The sequence below is a fragment of the Lynx rufus genome, unplaced genomic scaffold (assembly GCF_022079265.1).
Source record: "Lynx rufus isolate CCGP_SWC_20201006 ecotype Redwood Valley unplaced genomic scaffold, mLynRuf1.p SCAF_4, whole genome shotgun sequence".
Taxonomy (NCBI): Eukaryota; Metazoa; Chordata; class Mammalia; order Carnivora; family Felidae; genus Lynx; species Lynx rufus.
Genome location: NW_025814856.1, coordinates 20,804,536 through 20,822,501, shown reverse-complemented (window position 1 = coordinate 20,822,501; position 17,966 = coordinate 20,804,536). Strand labels below are relative to the sequence as shown.

Sequence of the window (17,966 nt, the reverse complement as noted above, 5' to 3'; positions counted from 1 at the left end):
ATCTACAGTTACTCCACCTACTTCTTAAAAAATGACACGTTTTTGGCTTACAAATAAAAACCATGAAGAGAACAAAAGCAAAACCATGAGAATAGAATAAAAGAAACAAGCAGGGGAAGAGTTAGATCACAGGCGCCAGGGTAAGGCAAGCTAGAGCGGCACAAAGCTTTGTGCAGAGCTTCCTGGCAGCCAGGGGAGAGCAATAAATGAGCTCGTTTGCTTGCTGAGAGGAAGCAAACTAGATCACCAGGGAAAGCATTCTGTTCTCAGCTCTAGAGCTTTACAGGTTGTTTGCAGAGTGAGTCTTTCTAGAAGGGTCAGGGGAGAGGCCAGTGGGAGGGGGTTCCAGCAGCGGGTTTGCCAAATTCACAGGAACACCCCTGCTGAGCTGCTGCATCTCCATTGAGCCTGGTGGGCAGGTGGGGGTCAAGGCTGAGTCACCTTGTGAAGGTTGCTCCGAGGGGCTCAGACCAGAGCTCTGACATACCGGGATGCGAGATGAGTGCCCACCCCGACTCACCCCTCCAGGACCCCAGCAGCTGGGCTGGGCTATGGAATTGGTACAGCAGCAGAGGGGTCATGGGTGACTTTCTGGCCCAGCCATACTTGCAGAGGTGTTCTCCGTGAACAGGTGAAAGGAGTTCCGTGCCCTTCGTTGTTTTGTTCACCGAGTCCAGCACTCACTTGGGACAGGCCGGGGGCTGAGTGCTGCAGGTCCATTGGATACCAAGGAGACACATTGCCTCGTGTGACAGCTACCACCCAGAGAACAACCAGGTGCCACCAAGAGCCCGGGAAATGTCAGGGAAGGGTTCCTAGAAGTGGCATGGTTAGGGTTGGATTTTGAAGAATAAAGAGAAGTTAGCCCAGTGAAAAAGGAGGGCAAGGACACCAGGCCTAGAGCGAGGACACTGTGCACCAAGTCAGGGAAGGTGCAGTCAGGGAAGGTGCAGTGCCGTGCGGTGAGACGGAAGTGGATGCTGAAGTAGAGACGCAGGACCAGGCCATCACTGGCTGAGTGCCCCCTGCCATGAAGCATGGCTTCTATCTCGAAAGCTGGGGGGTAAGCAGAGACAGGTGTAGCCAGGATGATCTAAGACTGGGGAGTGAACAGGGTCCCCCTGGCTTTTACCTGCGTGGAGGGTCTCCCTGACTGTTGGAAGGAAGGGGCAAAATTTGGGCTGGGGACCTCCCCCTGACTTTCTCCCAACTCGCTGGGCCAGGAGACTAGCTGGAGGCTAAGGACAAAGACAGGCACCTCAGGAGGGCCAGAAACCGTAATGATGATGTGTCTACACCATCTGGCAGGATCTTTCTCCCCATTTTACAGATGTGAAAACTGGTTTAAAGTTACATGGTTCCTCAGTCAACCCGGGACCCAGTAGGTAGCAGGGCCTGGCCGCTTAGGTTTTCTCCTGGACTGGCCTCCCCAGTACCCTCCGCCAGGCCTCCAGACCCTGCGAAACCCTGTTCTGACTCAAGCAGATGGGACCCTGGAGTGGGGGGTGGGGGAACTTCCTGGTGACCCATCACCAGATCCCACCCTCACCCGCACTGGCATTTGTGGCCATTCCCAGTCTAACTCAAACCTCGTCCAGGAGGTTGTGTTCCCTGCTCTGCCATCAAGCAAAGCTGCCCACTGCTTCCAGCAATGGGTACCCTCTGCCCAGCAGGCCCGTAGCCCCTCAGGCAGTGAGAAGTGCAGAGGCAAAGGATCTGGAACATGAAGAGTTAGGTTCGCAGAACCGGAAGCAGTCTATGTGTGGAACCCTGAAAGTGAGGCGAGACACCTGGTGTGTGGGGTTGGTGAGGCTGGACAGGCCATAGGTAGGACATTGGCCTTTCTCCCAAGATCAGCGGGTGGGAGGTGTTATTAATAGGGTCTTAGACAGGGAGTGATGGTTGGTTCTGCTCTACACAGTCTTTCTGTGGAAGCAGGGAGACCCGAGAAGGGGTGTTGCAGTTGTCTGGGTGGGAGAGGGTTGTCCAGGCTGAGGGCCCTCAGAGCCCCTCCTCTGGGAATCTCTATCTGATCCCCGACCTCTGACCCCACCCAGGACTTACTGTGGGGGCAGAGTGGGTGGTCACCATGAGCTGTGATTGGAGGATCTTAGGGATTTCCAGCCTAGCTGCCACAGGCTTGGGGCACCCACGCGAAAAGGAAATGGGCACAAAGCTGTGTGCCCCAGACTCTGGCCCAGAATGTTGGATTTATCTGCTGAATGGATAGATGGCTGGATGGCTAGAGGATGGGTGGGTGGGTGGGGGTGGACATCTAGATAATGGGAAGATGGAGGGAGGAAGGACATCCATAATGAGCTGCACGCTATGTCTGCTCTGGAGCACTCTGCTTCTGCGTCATAGAAAGATCTTCAGGCCTGTGGGTCCTGATGGGGGCTGCTGAGCCATGAGCCCTGACTTTTCTCATTACCCTCCTGGACTCTGAAATGCACTCAACCCTTCTTGACTTCTCAGCCCCTTCACACTAGAGTCAATTCTTGTTTGTTTTTTTTCTTCCCAAACCATCATACACTTGGCTCCCAAAAGCGCTATCCCCAACCAACCCGGTCTTTCACTCACACCAGGAGAGAGCCCCAGGGAATTGCCTTCCTAGCAGCCAGCCCCTCCTTTGAGCTACCTCGGGGCCCAACTGCCTGATCCCTTGAACAGGGGCTTACAGAGGCATGCAGACATGGCTGGTGGCAGTGTCCCCTCGGGCTTTATTGTCACAACCCTCCCTTAGACCCTGGGCTGTGTCCCTGTTCCAGAGGCCAGGTGAGCTGGGCCAGCTGTCTCAGCAGGAGCTGGCATGTCTACTCAGAACAGGTTGGGGACAATGTAGTCGCTGTGGACACCGTCAATCAGCCCTTGCCCGTTGTTGTGGACAAACCAGCAGGCAACCTTGGTGCCGACACTGGCATCCTTCCTGTAGTCTTTCTGGGATCCCCTGGGAAAAAGGAAAGACACACTGTGATATACACAGGGCAGGCAAGACGGCTGCTACACTCAAGGTCCTAAGGCTGGAGAAGGGTGTGAAGTTGCCAATTGTGAGTCCAGGAACCCTTTGGTCAAGAAAGAGATCAAATGATTAACTCCCTCTACGGGGCCAAGTTTGGCTTTTTCCTGATTAGGAGGGGCCTAGAGTGGGGGGTGGGGGAGGTCAGGACCCCAGAGGGAAACTAGGGTAGGTACCCCACAGGAGACAAGAGCCTGCCAGGCCAATGTGTCTGGGCAGAGAGGGCTCTCTCCTCCTGTCTTGTTACTGGGCAGGGCGAGGATGTCAGAGTTCTGTCACCTGGTGACTGTCAGCCGATGGTTCTTCACCACCATTGTGGCGTCTGGCTTTGTGGGGTCAGAGCCTGGGTGGATGTCGGACACTTTAAAGTCAAAGGGATGGAAGAATTGTCCTGGGAACAGAAACATTCACACTGTCAGCCCCTGCACACTGTCAGACTCCACCATCACCATAGGTAAGACAGCCTCTAGTCTTGCAGGGTTGACGCGAAGGCTGACTGGGTGTTGTGTGCTCGTCCAGGGTGACGAGGACAGTCTTTCATGTGGCTTTTCCCCTCTACCGTGTCTCCTGAACAATCTGAAGCTTAAACATTCCATACCCAGCAGCCCATGTGTTTGTGCTGACATCCGGTGACTGTCCACCACATAGAAGCCCAGAAAGTCTTGGTGGACGGGATGCTTCTTCCACACCTGGTGCAGGATGACCACAAAAGTAACCCCGTCTCCAAAGGAGACCACCATGTTCTTTTTCCTGTTGATTGTCACAGACAGCCTAGGAGAGAAGAGGAAGGAAGTCAGCAAGCGGGGCCCAGTGGTGACCATCATACTGGGCATCTGAATCAAGGGTATCTCGATAGGGCCTTCTCCATACATGACACCCAAGAGCACATAGACTCTGGAAACGATCTCAGAGGCCTCATGTGTGTTGACTGTGGAGAGAAGATGCCTCATGCGTGTTGACTATGCCCTCTACAGAGTGGATCCTCGTTCCTCCGTAAGCAGAATACAGGGCTGTCCTGGGAGTCTGGAGACATGGGATCAATCCTCAGCTCAGCCACTGGCTTCCTGTGTGACCCGGGGTAGGTTCCACCCCTCTCTGAGCTTCACTGGGAGTAACGCCCCTGCCCTATCCACTGGGCTCTGGGTGACTTGAAGACCTAGGAGAGTCTGAGCAGTTGGAGAGCTAACAAGTTCAGCTAGAGAAGGTGAAACTGAGGGTTAGTGTGTTACTAGATTGCAGGTCCCCCTAATGCTTACATCCACACAGCCCCTCCCTCAAGATCAGTCCTGCGGGGGCTCCTGGCTGGCTCAGGCGGTTAAACGTCTGACTCTTGATTTCGGCTCAGGTCATGATCTCACGGTTTGTGAGATCCAGCTCAGAGTCGGGCTTTGTGCTGACAGTGTAGAGCCTGCTTGGAATTCCCTCTCTCTGTGCCTCACCTCTCTCTCTCTCTCTCTCTTTCAAGGTAAATAAATAAATAAATAAAGATCAGTCCTGTGAAGTGTCCAGCTACCAATTCTGGCTGGGGCCATCGTGGTCACCCTTCCTTGGGCAAAAGGGCTGAACTCTGAGGCCACCAGTCTCTCCCGTAACCCCCGTGGGTCTTCCATTCTGGGATTTGTCCACATCCCTCAGAGAGGCTCCTTAGACCTCTGAGACCCAGGAGCGGGGCTGTACCCGTCCTGTGTGACTGTGACCGTGTCCAGCCAGCTGAAGGTGCTCTGTGCAGCTCCACTCCACAGGGTGATCTTCTCCGGTGTCACCTCCATCCGGAAGTCCATGTGAGCACTGGCAATGCCCAGCTTGCCAAAGTAAGTCTTTCTGGTCTTGGAGTCAGAGTTGCCTCCCTTCTCGCCGATGATCTGCCCGTTAACTGTGAGGCCTGCCAGAGGGATGGGGTAGTGAGGGGCCACTGAGACCTTTCTGAGTCCAGGCTGGTTTTTAGGATGCACCTTCTCCTCCAGCCAGACCTGCTAAGGGATCCCACACGGCGTGGGATCCCCAAGACGAGACCAGGACTTCAGAGCCAACCCTCCCTGTTCCTAGACACTCCTGGGTCCCTCTGGCAGCTGAGGACCCATGTTGCAGACCTGCCCCCTGCCTGGGCCAGGGAGTGGTGTTCAGAGCAAAACTATTTCCCAGACACAGGCTTCGCCTGGGCCCCCTCACCCCTAACCGTCTCTCCCACACCACTGTGTCCCGGGGGCTTGGTGAGCCTGTGGCCCCACAAGGTGTAAGCTGCACACAAAGACGGTGCATTATGGGCAGAGTGAGGGCCTGGCCCCAGCTCCTGCCCGCAGCCCCCACCTGTGATGGGGTCCTGGATGAGGCGCAGCACTGTGCCTGGGTCTTCATCGACGTTGAAGCAGATGGCGTCGTCTCTCTGCGGGACTTGGATGATGAAGTGGGGGTCCCCATCCACTGAGAGCACATCAGAGAAAGGGCTGGCTCCCGGGACCTCTCACTTACTGTTCCGGGGCACCCTCCCCTCACCCCTCGGCCCCTGTGGATAGACTCCTAACAGGTAGGAGGCTCTGGGCTCTGGGGCCCGGCTCTCACTTCAGGAGGAGTCGGGGGAACTCACCGTAGTAGTAGGGCGTTTGAGGAGGCTGGTAGCTGGCTGTGGACACAGTGGGGGGAGAGGCTGAGCTAAACAAGCAGGCCTGGGGAGGCGCCAGGACCCACATCCAGATTCTGGTTCGTGCGCCTCCCGTTCCCTCTTCCCCATACTCTCAAACCGCCTCCCATTTCCTCGGGATCCCAACCATCTGCCTGTTCCAGAGAGCGGGTTCAGGAAGGACTCTGGGGGAGAATGTGGCGTGGGGCCAGTCTCTGGGGAGACGCCCTGTGGGGGTAGGGGGGCTGCGGCTGCTGCCATATACTCACTCAGGTAAGCCATGGAGCGGGCCACTGAAAAAGGAAGCAACCGGGCAGTCGTGAGCTGGGTCTGAGGGCTCCCTCTCCCCCAACCCCATGCCTTCTACCTGGCTTGGGGCTACCAGTCTCCCGTAGAGCCCCAACCCAGGTAGACAAGAGGGTTGGGATGTGACTCCTCATGTAGGCTTCAGAAATGGGAGCGTGCCCAGGGAGTTCCTTTCTAGGGCTGGTGGTAATATGGATGTCATTTTTATGCCGGGGTCATGGCGCTGTGATGTGTCTAATTATGTACACCATGAGATCGTCTGCCTCCCTGTCATGAATAGTGTTCACAGCAGACACCATCCCACACCCCGAACTCCCACTCCCCAGTTGGGGTGGGGTGAAGCTCAAAACTGTCTGTTGTCCTTGGTAGTAACCCCCCTCCCGACATACTCATGCACACACGCGTGCACACCAGTGACTGCATCTGACAGGGCTGTGCTGAGGGAAGAACAATGACCTGGTCCAGATGCGCTGCTAAGATGGAACCGCCTATCGGTGGAGGTGGGGCAGGCTGGGGGGGGCTGGGAGCCCCTGCCTGGTGGTCCTGGGCTTACTGGGGGCAAGGATGCAATTTGATAATGAGGACACACAGAGCACTATGAATCCCAGAGTGGGCCACTTGCTGACTAAGTCCTCGAACAAATAGCCTCTCCATGCCTCAGTTTCCTCACTATAAAATGGGAACCATGAGAGGACTCCTTTAGAGGGTTGCTGCGGGATTAATGGCATGTCAGTGTCTGATGTGTGAATTTGCTAATTTTTGCAGGTCACAGAATGCTCTCATACTGATTGTCCCTCATTAGTAAGGGGAAGCCACCTCCAGACAACTGACAAGGACCTGATGAGGCTCAGAGAGGGCAGAGCCTGGACCAAGGTGGCTCGTGAGTTGGTGGCAGAGCTGGGACCTGATCGCAGATGTCCTAAGGGCCCCTCCCTGGGCTGGGCACTTGGTTCTCTCTTGTCCCCCTCCTGGGACACCTGTCCAACTGCTGGCTGAAGCTCACCTTCCGTATCTGCAGGCCCTGTGTGGAAGGAGGAGGAGAAATGTGTTAGGAGCCACAGACTCCTGGTGTCGGCATCAATACCATCAACTGGCTGCCTGTCCCACCTCCAGGCTGTGGGCCTCCCAGCCAACAACGGACCCCCCACCACTGTGTGTCTCCTGGAGCCAGGGGCTCCTAGAGGCCAGAGGCCTGGCCCGGACCAGCTCTTTGCCTCCTGTGCCACCCCATGCCACCTCTCTGCTCCCCACGTCCAAGTACAGGAGCACTTAGGAGTCCCCTCTTAGAGTCTGGTTGAGCAGGCCTGGTCCAAGGCCTCAAGGCCTTTTCCTCTCACAATTCCCAGGCACATGCTCTGGGACTAACTTTCAAGCTGGAAGTGCTTCTCCCTGTCTGACTGAGCCCTTCCATGCTGCAGCCAAGTCCCTTTCCTTGAAGTGACCCTGGGCGAGGTGTCCCATGACTCACAACTCTTTAGAGACCCAGAGGCTCCTATTCACCCCCTACCCACTGTCCATGCTGATGGATTCACCCGCTCCACAACACCCTCCCCAGCCCTTGGCCGGATCTCCCTCTATGCCCCCTGGACCTGCCCCTCTTCAGCAAGTCTGGGTCTCACCAGCCTGGCTCACTCCTCTTCGGGGCACCCAAGGCCCCAGTGGCCTGGAAGGCCTTCGAAGTCTGGCCTCCACTCTCCATGCCCACCTTCTCCAGGCTTGTCAGCGATGGCTGTCTGGTCCTCATTGTCCTCAGGCTTGGTCACCACCATGGAGGTCAGTGGAGTCACAAAGTGGTACTTGAGGGACAGGTCCAGGGCCTGGGCTGTGAGGTTCTCCTTCTCCTCACCATGGGCATTCTTGCTGTGGGGAGGGGTGGGAGTGTCAGTCAAAGAGCCTTTCCCTGCTTGGCCTCCTCTGCTGTGACTCCCAGAACCAGGCCTAGAGCCCCAGAGGCAGCCTGGAAACGCCTTTCCCCAGGGTAGAACCCACTAGCTCTCAGAAAAAGACTGGTTCACCAGCTCCCTGGGACAGATGGACAGGCTGTGTCTGAGGCTGGGCCTCAGTTTCCCCACTATAAGATACAAGGAGCTCGAAATGGCATCCCAACAATCACTCATGATAATGTCCATGCCCTGAGCACTCAGCATGCGCCAGACCCTGCACCAGGGGCGTTGGAGGCTTATCCCACCTCAGGGAAGGCTGACGTGGCACTCTCAAATAGGCCCAAGCTCTGCCTTCTGGGGGCTGCGGGCAAGGACCCAAGCCTTCAGTTGTGCTCAGCCTCACCGCATTGTGGGCCCATGTGGGGTGTGGGGTACAGGGTGCCAAGGCCCGCCCCTGTCCCCGAGGTGCTCCCAGGATGCTGCTTGAGCCCCCAATGTCAGGCTGGGCTCTGCCCCTGGGAAAACATTCTTTGGGGCTGAGCTGAGAAGAGGGGAAGGCAGCTGGCAGGGTGTGTGGCAGGGCACGTCCTAGGGTGTGGCTGAGTCTTCCTCCTCTTGGGCTCCCCCAGAGTGAAGCCAGCACAGGGGCAAGCGCAGGCAGGTGGTGGGGCAGTGTGGGAGGCCCAGGTGTGGGGCCTGGCTGTGTGAGGGGTCGCTAGGATCACCGTTTCTCCAGCAGCTGCTCAATGGTGAGGTAGGCCCAGAGCCGCTCTATGTAGTTCCCAAAAATGTAATCCTGCTCCTTCAGGGCCTTTTCCATCTCCTTCATGTCCACCTCCTCTGTGAAGGTCAGATCATTGATGGCCTGAGGTGGGGGTGAGAGGAGGCCAGAGGCTGGAGGGCAGGAGGCCTGGACCCAGCTTGGGGTCGCCACCGCTGGACCCTCAGGCAGGGGGCCAAGCCCCATGGGTGCCGATCCCCCCATCCACAGCACACCTTCCGGCCCTGGCTCAGCTCACCCCGTGGCCCTTTACATCCGCCTTAAAGTTGTTCATGTCCTCGTCCAGCAGGCGCCCAGCCACCACAATCTCAGAGCCATCGTAGAAGTGCTGGTAAGCGCTCTGGGTGAGGTCCTGGATGGCGTTCTCTGGGTACTCTACCTCCACGCCTGTCAGCAGCGGGTTGGCCACCTCCTCATAGAAGCCCTGGAGTCCAAAAGCGGGACCTGGTCATCTCAGGCCACAGGGCAGATCTGGAGAGGACAGGGTGGGCAGGTGCCCACTGGTGCCTCCCTAGGCGTTGAGTCCCCCAGGCTGTGCCAGTCTTAGGTCCTGATCTTCACTTCCTCATGGCCCTGATCGTGTCCTTCAGTTCGTGGGAGCCTTCCCTGCCCTCCCCCCTTCAGGTAGAGCCTGGGAAGAATAGAAACGTAAGGACAGAGTTCCGGGGAATATAGAAAGTGCTCGAGAAATGTTTGCTGGAATGAAAGCAAAAAAGAGAAAAGGAAAGGAGGAGAGGCCGACCAGAGGAGGTGACAAGGCGCAGGAGCACAGAGATCAAGAGGGAGAAGGCAGAGGCACGGAGGCACGGGGTGGGGGTTCCTCTGCACCAGTTCAGGCACTGTCTCCTGCACTGGGGAGGAATGGGGCTGCTGAAGTTCTCAAATGTAAGTACAGGACATGCAGTTGAATTTGAACGTCAGGTAAATAGCACACTAATTTTTAGTCTAAGTTTGTTATGGGATGAATTGTGTGCCCCCAAAATACATGTTAAAGTCCTTACCCCCACTCTCTCAAGACATGTCTGTTTTGGGGATGAGGGTGGTTACAGAGGTGATCAAGTTAAAATGAGGCCTCTGGGGTGGGTCCCAAACAGTATATCTGGTGTCCTTATGAAAAGAGGGCAATTTGGACCCAGAGACAGACAGGCACACAGGGAAGATGATGGGAAGAGACAGGGAGAAGGTGGCCATCCACAGGCCAAGGAGAGAGGCCCGGAACAGACCCTTCCCCCACAGCCCTCAGAAGGAAACGGCCTGGCAGATGGCGTTGATTGGGCTTCTGGCCCCCAGAACCGTGAGGCAACAATTTCTGTTGTTGAAGCCCACTGCCCGCCCCCCCACTCCACCCCCAGCATGTGGTACTTTGTTAGAGCAGTCCTGGCAAACTAACACAGAGCGCTCTGCAATATTTGGGCTCGTGCTTACACTAAAAAATTGGTCATATTTGGCCAGGTGCCCTGTATTTGATCTGGCAATCCTGTGGAGGAAGCAAGTCTGTTGTGTGTAGCCTGAGAACAAAATCAACCACCACTGATGGATAAGAGGGAGCTAGAGGTAGATGTCAGCCCAAGAGGCTCTTCCTAGAGAGTGAAATTGTCATTCGGTGGAACAGCTGTCTGAGGAAGTAATGAGCTCCTCATTCCTGGAGGTATGCAAGACAAGGCATACCTGCAACTGCAAGTTGGCATCGGAATCCTCATAAATGCGTCGGGCCAGCCCATGGTTCTCCAGAGCCATGCTCTCCAGGAAGTTATAGTTCAGATTGTTGCCAAAACCCAGGTTATACAAGGGGAACTTGCCCCCAATGGCGTTGCGTACATTCTCTTGGATTTTTTCAGGTCTGCTTTCACCTGCAGGAGAAAGGGGTGTTCACACCCCAGCCCCAGCCCCAGCCCCAGCAACTAGCTGGATCAGCTCTGTCTGGAGCTGACACCTGCATCAGCAGAGCTGGGGGGGGGGGGATGGGGCGGTCTTTGGCAGGGGGAGACGTGCCCTTGCAGGGCTCACAGACCACGAGGGACCCTGGGGAGAGCCGCCCAAGATCTTGCAGCCCACTGGCTACAGCACGCTGGCTTTGGTTCAGAGCCACACCCGCCTGCCTCACCGACATTGGGGTCCCCGTCGGTCAGCATGATGACGATGGAGGTGCTCCTCTCTGGGACACTGTGTTCTTCCCGGGCCTTGTTCAGCATGCTGATGCCCCTCAGCAGCCCATCGTTGATGTTGGTCACTGGCACACAGACAGACAGAACCGTGGGAGGGTGTTCTCAGTACCGGGGTGGAGGAGGAGAGGGCAGCAAGCCCCGCTCTTGGGCCCAAGGACCCTGTTAGCCAACGCGCCCTGGTACTCAGTAGGTATTGACCGAGTGAATCGGTGAGTGATGAATGAATGACTTACTCTTTCATTGGGGACCAAAGGACCAGCCTGTCGGGGCTGCCGGAAGGTGATTGTAAAAGCAGTTTGGAAAGCTATCAGGGGGGCTGCCAGGCATGCTCATTGGGAGGAGAGGAGAGCAGTGTCGGCGTCGTTTGTCATTTTCCCTAAGGAGCGGCCCAGGATAAGGGTTCTCTGTGGTGTTATCTTGCCGTGACCAGTGGGGCTCCAGGATCAAGGATTAGAGAAAGGAAGAGTGGGCTCCCCTAGACTGCAAAGAAGACACCCCAATAAGAAGCCTGAGCCGCCCCCTATCCCACCTCTACCCCCAGCTGAGGTCTGCAGGGCCTAGACCAGCAGAGGCTCTGTCCCAAGGCACAGGAGAGGCAGACTGCTCGGGCCAAGGGGAGTGACAGGATGTGTCTGTTCTTCCCTCTGCTCATACTTCCTTGATCATCAATGTTCTTCACAAATGTCCTGGCCTCCTCGATGTTCTCAGGAGTGGCTTGAACTAGGGTGTCTTTCCAGGTGGTCACATCCCCACTGAACAGGATGAAATTCAGGTAGTCATCCTCTTTCACATCCTCCAGGATCTTGAGGAGGGCATCCTTTGTCTGGGAAAGAGAAGGGCACGCAGACAAGAAGCTGGGAACGAGCAGCAGACGGCCAGCTGTCTCCCCGCGTGGCTGGCACTGGGGCCTGCACTCTGCAGCAAAAGGGGGCAGATGCTTTTTTTTTTTTTTTTTTTGATCCTGTCTCCCTTCTTCCTCTTTCACTGGGAATATCAGCTTTGTCCACTTACAAATAAATGTGTCTCCCTGCCACACGTCACCCCCAGTCACAGTGAGAAGCGCACCTGCTCCATTTTCCGACCGTGCATGGAGCCACTGACGTCAATCACGAAGACCACATTTTTAGGCACCACGGGAAGGCCTTGAGGTGCAAAGAAGTGCACAAAGTAGCCATTGACTATCTGGAAAGGGGAGAGAGAGAGACTGCAGGCAAGTGCTTTTAGCAACTCTTGCAAATAGAAGCCAGACATTTACCAGCTCCAGAAAAAGCCATTCTTTCCCACCCACTGTGGGGTGCCACACAAAGGCTCTGGACCGTCCTCCATACCTAGGCTGTGCAGGAAATTTGGCCTTGGGCTGAGGACCAGGGTCTGGGGACGAGAGGCAACTGCAGCCCCTCCCGTACCTGTTCTCACCCTATCAGGGTGATGGAGAATCAACCAGCCCGGCAAAGCCAGTTGGCAGGTACCTGTACGTTGGCTGGAGACTCTCTGTTCACGTCATAGGTGATGATGAAATCTCCGTTGAGGAGGGAGTCTGTACAGGTTGGGCACGAACGCTGTTGGTCCATGCTGGGCTTGAAGGACACACGGCCCTGGGAGAGGTGATGGAGGGCCTCGCTCAGCGTGGCCAGGGCCTGTCGACTGTGCTCTCTCCTGGGGAGTGAGGCCAAGCCCCCACAGGAGGAGCCCGCAGATAGGCGCCTGGGCAGTCCTGCCACCATCTGGCAAGCTCTGGCCTTTCTGAGCACCTCCCTCCCCCTCAGAGACCAGGGGCTCCTTGTCTGGTTCAGCCTTTGCCTGTCCCGGTTCGCTGGGCCCCACAGACTCCTTGGCTCAGCCTACTTTGGGGCTCAGTACCGAGAAGCCACTCAGGGAGGGGTTTTGCACCATGAGAAGGAACTTTGTGTTGGGTGGTATTGCGTGCATTGGTGGCAAGAAGAGGGGGATGGGAAAGAAGGGGGCAGGGAGAGGGCTTGCACAGCCTTGCAACAGCCAGGAGCCCTCTGAGCTGTGCTCCTCTGGCTTTGACTTGTAAGTCCCGAATGACTAAGGTTTGCTATTCATGTAAACTTTATTCATTCACTGCCCACAACAAACAAGGCCCCTGGGATAGCTGGGGGCCTCGGGAACTGGAGCCAACCACCTACACCAAGAGAATCCCTTTCGTCTGTCACCCTTCAGTGTGGCATCAGTGGACCTAAATGACTCCCCCTGGCCTCAGTGTCCTTATCTGTAAAATGGACAGTCACCTGCCCTGTCCACTTCCCAAGGCAGAACAGGATCTGGCCTTATAAATGGTCACTCTGTCCCCGCAGTACAGATGAGACCCCAGTTCCTCTGGCAGATCATCGACAGCTGGCAGCCCCAGCCTCCAGCAGCCTCACTCCTGACTGGGGTGCCCCAGGAGAAAGGAAATGGCTGTGGATATTTCCCCCTTCCCCTCTCACACACACACTTGCCTCAGCCAAGCCCCAGGGTTCACACTTGTCCTGTTGGTTTCAGGGTTCCTGCCCCTGCCCCCCTCCCAGGCCTGAGAGGCATCTACACCACCTTCCTCCCTGAGAAGGACTTGGTGAGGGCGCTGCCCAGGAGGTCATTGGTGATGAATGAGGCCTCAGCATCCAACGTGCTGATCCCCTGGGGCTCGAAGATGTCTGCCTCGATCTGGAAAAGGCAAGAGTAAGGAGGGGTCACTCAGTGACAGTGCAGAGGCCGAACTCCAGGACAAGGCCAAGGGACTGAGATGGTGGGTGAGGGCACAGGGACAACTTCCAGACAACTCATGATGACTAAGCCTGGTGTCTCCCACCAAGAAAATGGCTTCAAGAGCTGTGGACGGGTCCATGACCCCAGGGCTCTTCCATCACCCGCCATATTGGCCTCCATGCTACCACTAAAGCATTTCCCTTTGGCTTTCAGCTCCTATGCTCCTCAGCCATGGTGGGGCCGACTTCTGCATTCTTGACCCTGCCCTGGGCACTGCCCCAGGGCCCTTCCCTGCACCCGCACCCTTGCAGGTTCAGCAGGGGCTGCAGGGGTGGTTGATTACCTCAAAGTGCTTGACCAGTTGCTTGGGCTGGACCTTAAGGTACATCTCGTATTTGCCTTTGTGCCTCTTCAGCAGCTCCTCATAGGTTAGCTCAAACGTGACTTTGCTGCCCGCTGCCACGTTGACCGAGACTGTGAATTTCTCCAGCTTCCTCCCTGAGGCCCTGAATGCGGGTGCCAGACAATGACTGCCCTGCAGACCTTCTCGGGCCCTCGAGCCCTCGGGCCCTCGGTTTCCATCTCAGCCCCTCAGGAGAAACCCTACCCTCTCTGAGCCTTGCTTACCTCCACTTCAAAGTGGGGTAATGTGAAAATTACGGGCAACTTTTGCTATAATAATGAAATAATAACTAATAATAATAATGGCCATTGCTGTTGTTGTCTGCATCTCTGAGAGCCCTTGTAGCCCAGACGTTCTTCCCTAAGTCCTAGGGGGTCCATACTTACTTGACCAAGCCAGCTGTCTTGCCCTGGGACACAGCCTTTTCATACTGCTTTTTGGCGACTTCCTTCTCCTTGACATTCCCAGGGTAGGTAACACCGTCGATGGTCCTGTAAGAAAGGAGAGTTGGGGGCTCAAGCTGAGCCAGACTCCCCTCCCCCGCCGGAGCCAGTAGCCGTGGTGACACCCACAAGGTGAAGTTGGTGATGAAGGCCGTCTTGGGCAGCTCCACGTCAAAGGACACCTCCTTGGCAGTGTCTGCACGGTTGACAGCCCTCGTGGTGACAACATTGTGAGCAAAGCGGGAGGTGACCTTGCAGCTGATCTTGGTGCTGTAGACCTCGATGCCATTGACGACCTGCAGGAGTGGGTGGTGATCTGCCTCTGGGAAACCAGACCTTCAACCTGGTTGCTCCCCTTCCAGGCTCTGTCCGCACAGCCCAGAGCCCCTGCCTGGTAAGTGGTCCCTCCAGTTTCCCAGTCACCGTGTCTGGAGCCTGGGCGGCATCTTCCACCTTCATGTTCAGTTGTCTACCCCGGTTCTGGAATTCTCTGGCCTTTCTGAGCACCTGTCTCCCCCTCAGAGACGAGGGGCTCCTTGTTGGGTGGGATGCTTGTCTGATTCAACCTTTGCCTCTCCCTGTTCACTGGCCTCACAGGCCCCTAGCTCAGCCCACCTTAGAGCTCAGCACCAAGAAGCCCCTGGGGGAGGGGTTTTGCACCATGAGAAGGAACTTCATGCTGGGTGGTATTGCCTGTGTTGGTGCCAAGCGGAGGGGGAGGGGAAAGGGGGAGAGGGAGAGGGCCCTGTTCCACATCCTTAACCCTGGGTCTGTTTACATAACATGTAGCCAGCTGTAGTGGGGAGATCTTATAAAAACCTAAATCTGCTGCTCCCCGTCACCCTCAGGACAGTTTTCCCCATGGCTCTGAGGTCCCCCAGGCAGGTCCTGCCTCTCTGATCATCTGGGCTCCAGCCACACCAAGTCTCTGGCCCTAGATCACCCTAGCTCCTCCCGCTCACCTCCACTTGGAAAGAAATCACAGTTGCACACACCCCGCCCTCCTCCTCTCCTTTGGTAATTGCCCAGTTCTGTCCCCAGATAAGGGGAGTGTGTGGGGACGACCTTCATGCCCCCAGCACCTTCTCTCCAATGCAGACGGTGGACTGAGGGAAGGCCGAGGGAGACATCTGGCAGGATATAAAGATGCTTCATGAGGATGTGTGTCCCCAGCCCTGCGCACAGGCCCTGGTACCAGTGAGTGCTGGGTAAGTGTTTGTGGAAGGAGGGGCTGGTGGAAGAGTGGTCCTGCGCCGTATCCAGAGAGATCCGAGAGCACGGTTCTGTGACACTCTTTCCCAGGGGTTTTGAGTCGCATGGGGGTCTTGACAGGGCAGGGGGCTGTGGGCTGTTTGTCCAGTGTCAGGGACCTGCCATTATGGCCCACCCCTTCTGCTATTGGGCAGCCAGCTCCATCCTGCCCTGACTCACCCCACCCCATCCCTGGTGAAAGTTCTCACCCCTTCCGGGAGGCTCCGTTTCTGCAAAAACAAAGACAAACACAGGGATCAAGCCAAGGCCAAGGCCACCATGGCCTGGGAGCAGGCTCTGGGCTGAGGCCAGGGTTCAGCAGTGACCCCCCCCACACACCCCCCCCCCTTGAGGGGCCTCTGGACATAGGGCCTACCCAGAGCTACTTCAGAGTAGGAAGGGCTCTGAGTAGATTATGGAAACTGAGGTTCAGAGAGGGAAGGTCTCCAGGTTTCACAGAGGAGCAGGGCTGGGAGAACTAAACCAGCTCTCTCCCTGCCTCACATACCCTGACCACTCTGCCTTGCTCTGGGCCCAAAGCCCCTGAGGCCTCCCCTGAGAGCACCCCCACTAGGGTTGTACCCCACAAGGCTCAGCTCAGCCCTTTCTGGAGTCCTCTGCCCTTGTCTCAGATATGGACCTGCACAGCCCCTCAGTGAGCTGAGCGGTTCCTGGTGCATTGCCCATTTAACAGGTGGGGAAACAGAGGCCCAGGGAGATTTAAGAGCCCAACACCTAGCTCTGTCCTCTGTAGCTCACTGCCTAGCCTTCTGCCTCCTCCTTGCCCCACATAGAGGACCATCTATCCTGTTGCCTCTGCCCATGTGACAAGCCCAGATGGTGAAGAGGGGGCAGACTTACCCCCAGTGGCCGGGAGGGGCTCCTTGGGAAGCCAGAGGCCGCCAAGCCAGAGAGCAGGGCCAAGATGAGGCAGGGCCACCAAGCAGATGCCATCGCTGAGCACGCAGGCCTGGCCTGAGCTCCTTATATGGTGAGGCTGGTGTTTTCCAAGTGGGGTCAGTGACCTGCAGTGTAGGATGGGAGGAGCGGGAGGGGGGCCTCCCCTGGGAACCTGGGGCGTGGGTGGAGTAAGAGGCCCTAGATCTGCCTGTACCAAGGGGGCCATGGGGACTGTCAACAGTGTTGGGACATGGAGGCTCCTGGCAAAAACGCAAGCTGTGCGTTGGCACATGGGCCCGGGGCTCCCCAAGTAGGGGTGATGGTGTGGAGTCACAACGAAAGTCAATGGCAACATTAGTTAGTCAGCCATCAAAAAGAATGAAATCTTGCCATTTGCAACAACGTGGATGGAACTAGAATGTATTAGAGAAAGACAAATATTGTATGATTTCACTCATATGTGGAGTTTAAGAAACACAACAGATGACCATAGGGGAAGAGGGAAGGAAAAATTTTATAAGATAAAAACGGAGAGGGAGGCAAACCATAAGAGACCCTTAACTACAGAGAACAAACTGAGGGTTGTGGGCCGGAGGTGGGTGGGGGGACGGGCTAGATGGGTGATGGGCATTAAGGAGAGCACTTGCTGGGGTGAGCACTGGGTGTTATGTGTAAGTGATGAATCACTTAATTCTACTCCTGAAACCAATGCTACACTGCATGTTAACTAACTTGAATTTAAATAAAATCTTGGAAAGACAAAAAAAAAGATAGCCAATGGCATCTCAGCACTGCTGCCTGTTGTCCATTACCTGCACCACTGACGTGGCCTTGAGTCTGACCTCCTGGACAGAAGCTTCCCAGCCTTCTCCAGGCAGCCAGGGTGCAAAGCCAGGCCGGCCACAGTGAGGCTCAGACCTCCATGGCCAAACACCTTGTTCATTACCCTTCTTGGGTTCTCACGGCCCCAGGGAAAGGACAAACCCCAGGCCTGTGCGCCAGCGCTCGCTGTGATCTAGCTCCAACTTGCTTTTCCAAACTTACTCTCTTCCCACTGGCATGCCCTCCCCGTCTCTGCACTTGCACCTCTCGCCCTGCCAGCCTGATGTCCCGTCCCAGAAGTCTTCCTGTTTTGTCCCCTAGCTGACCCCACACAGCTCTGCTCCAGGCTCCCAGCCCCTGAGGGTCTGCTCCATTTCACCTTTTGTTGAGGCTTGTATGTTTGGGTCTAATCACCCTAGAGTCCTCTAGACTCTAGAGTCCGAGCTCCTGGAGGGCCAGGCCATGTCACATTCATCCCTGTGTTCCTGGGGGATGGCCAGGGACTCAGCTGCCCTCGCCTCCTGGAGAATCATTCCCCTAAGAGTCTCCAGTGAGGCTGGAGCTCTGGTCTCCAGGACAATGGGACCCTCAGAGGAAGAGCCCAGGCCCACCCTGGGTCATGCCAAGACCCTGCCAGCTCCCAGACCTTCCAGAGTGGCCACCATGTGCC

At 56.3% G+C, this 17,966-nt stretch overlaps 1 protein-coding gene across 9 annotated transcripts; it reads right to left on the bottom strand.

Moving 5' to 3' along the window:
• Positions 1–2,817: 2,817 nt before the first annotated feature.
• Positions 2,818–16,528, bottom strand: ITIH3 (inter-alpha-trypsin inhibitor heavy chain 3). 9 transcript variants are annotated; one of them, XM_047096180.1, is made up of 22 exons: positions 16,436–16,528; positions 15,784–15,804; positions 14,453–14,619; positions 14,267–14,371; positions 13,821–13,983; positions 13,322–13,435; positions 12,238–12,363; positions 11,834–11,950; positions 11,423–11,591; positions 10,708–10,833; positions 10,272–10,453; positions 8,842–9,027; positions 8,548–8,687; positions 7,645–7,799; positions 6,943–6,960; positions 5,903–5,926; positions 5,601–5,636; positions 5,324–5,437; positions 4,694–4,898; positions 3,615–3,787; positions 3,296–3,407; positions 2,818–2,947 (listed from the first exon to the last, which is right to left on the bottom strand). In XM_047096180.1, the coding sequence occupies exons 1-22, from the start codon at positions 16,526–16,528 to the stop codon at positions 2,818–2,820; spliced, it is 2,676 nt and encodes an 891-aa protein (XP_046952136.1). The 9 variants fall into 9 exon arrangements, with proteins under 9 accessions (XP_046952136.1, XP_046952137.1, XP_046952133.1 ...); XM_047096181.1 differs by lacking the exon at positions 6,943–6,960 and adding an exon at positions 6,368–6,376; XM_047096177.1 differs by lacking the exon at positions 6,943–6,960 and having other exon boundaries at positions 4,667–4,898; positions 7,603–7,799.
• Positions 16,529–17,966: the final 1,438 nt, after the last annotated feature.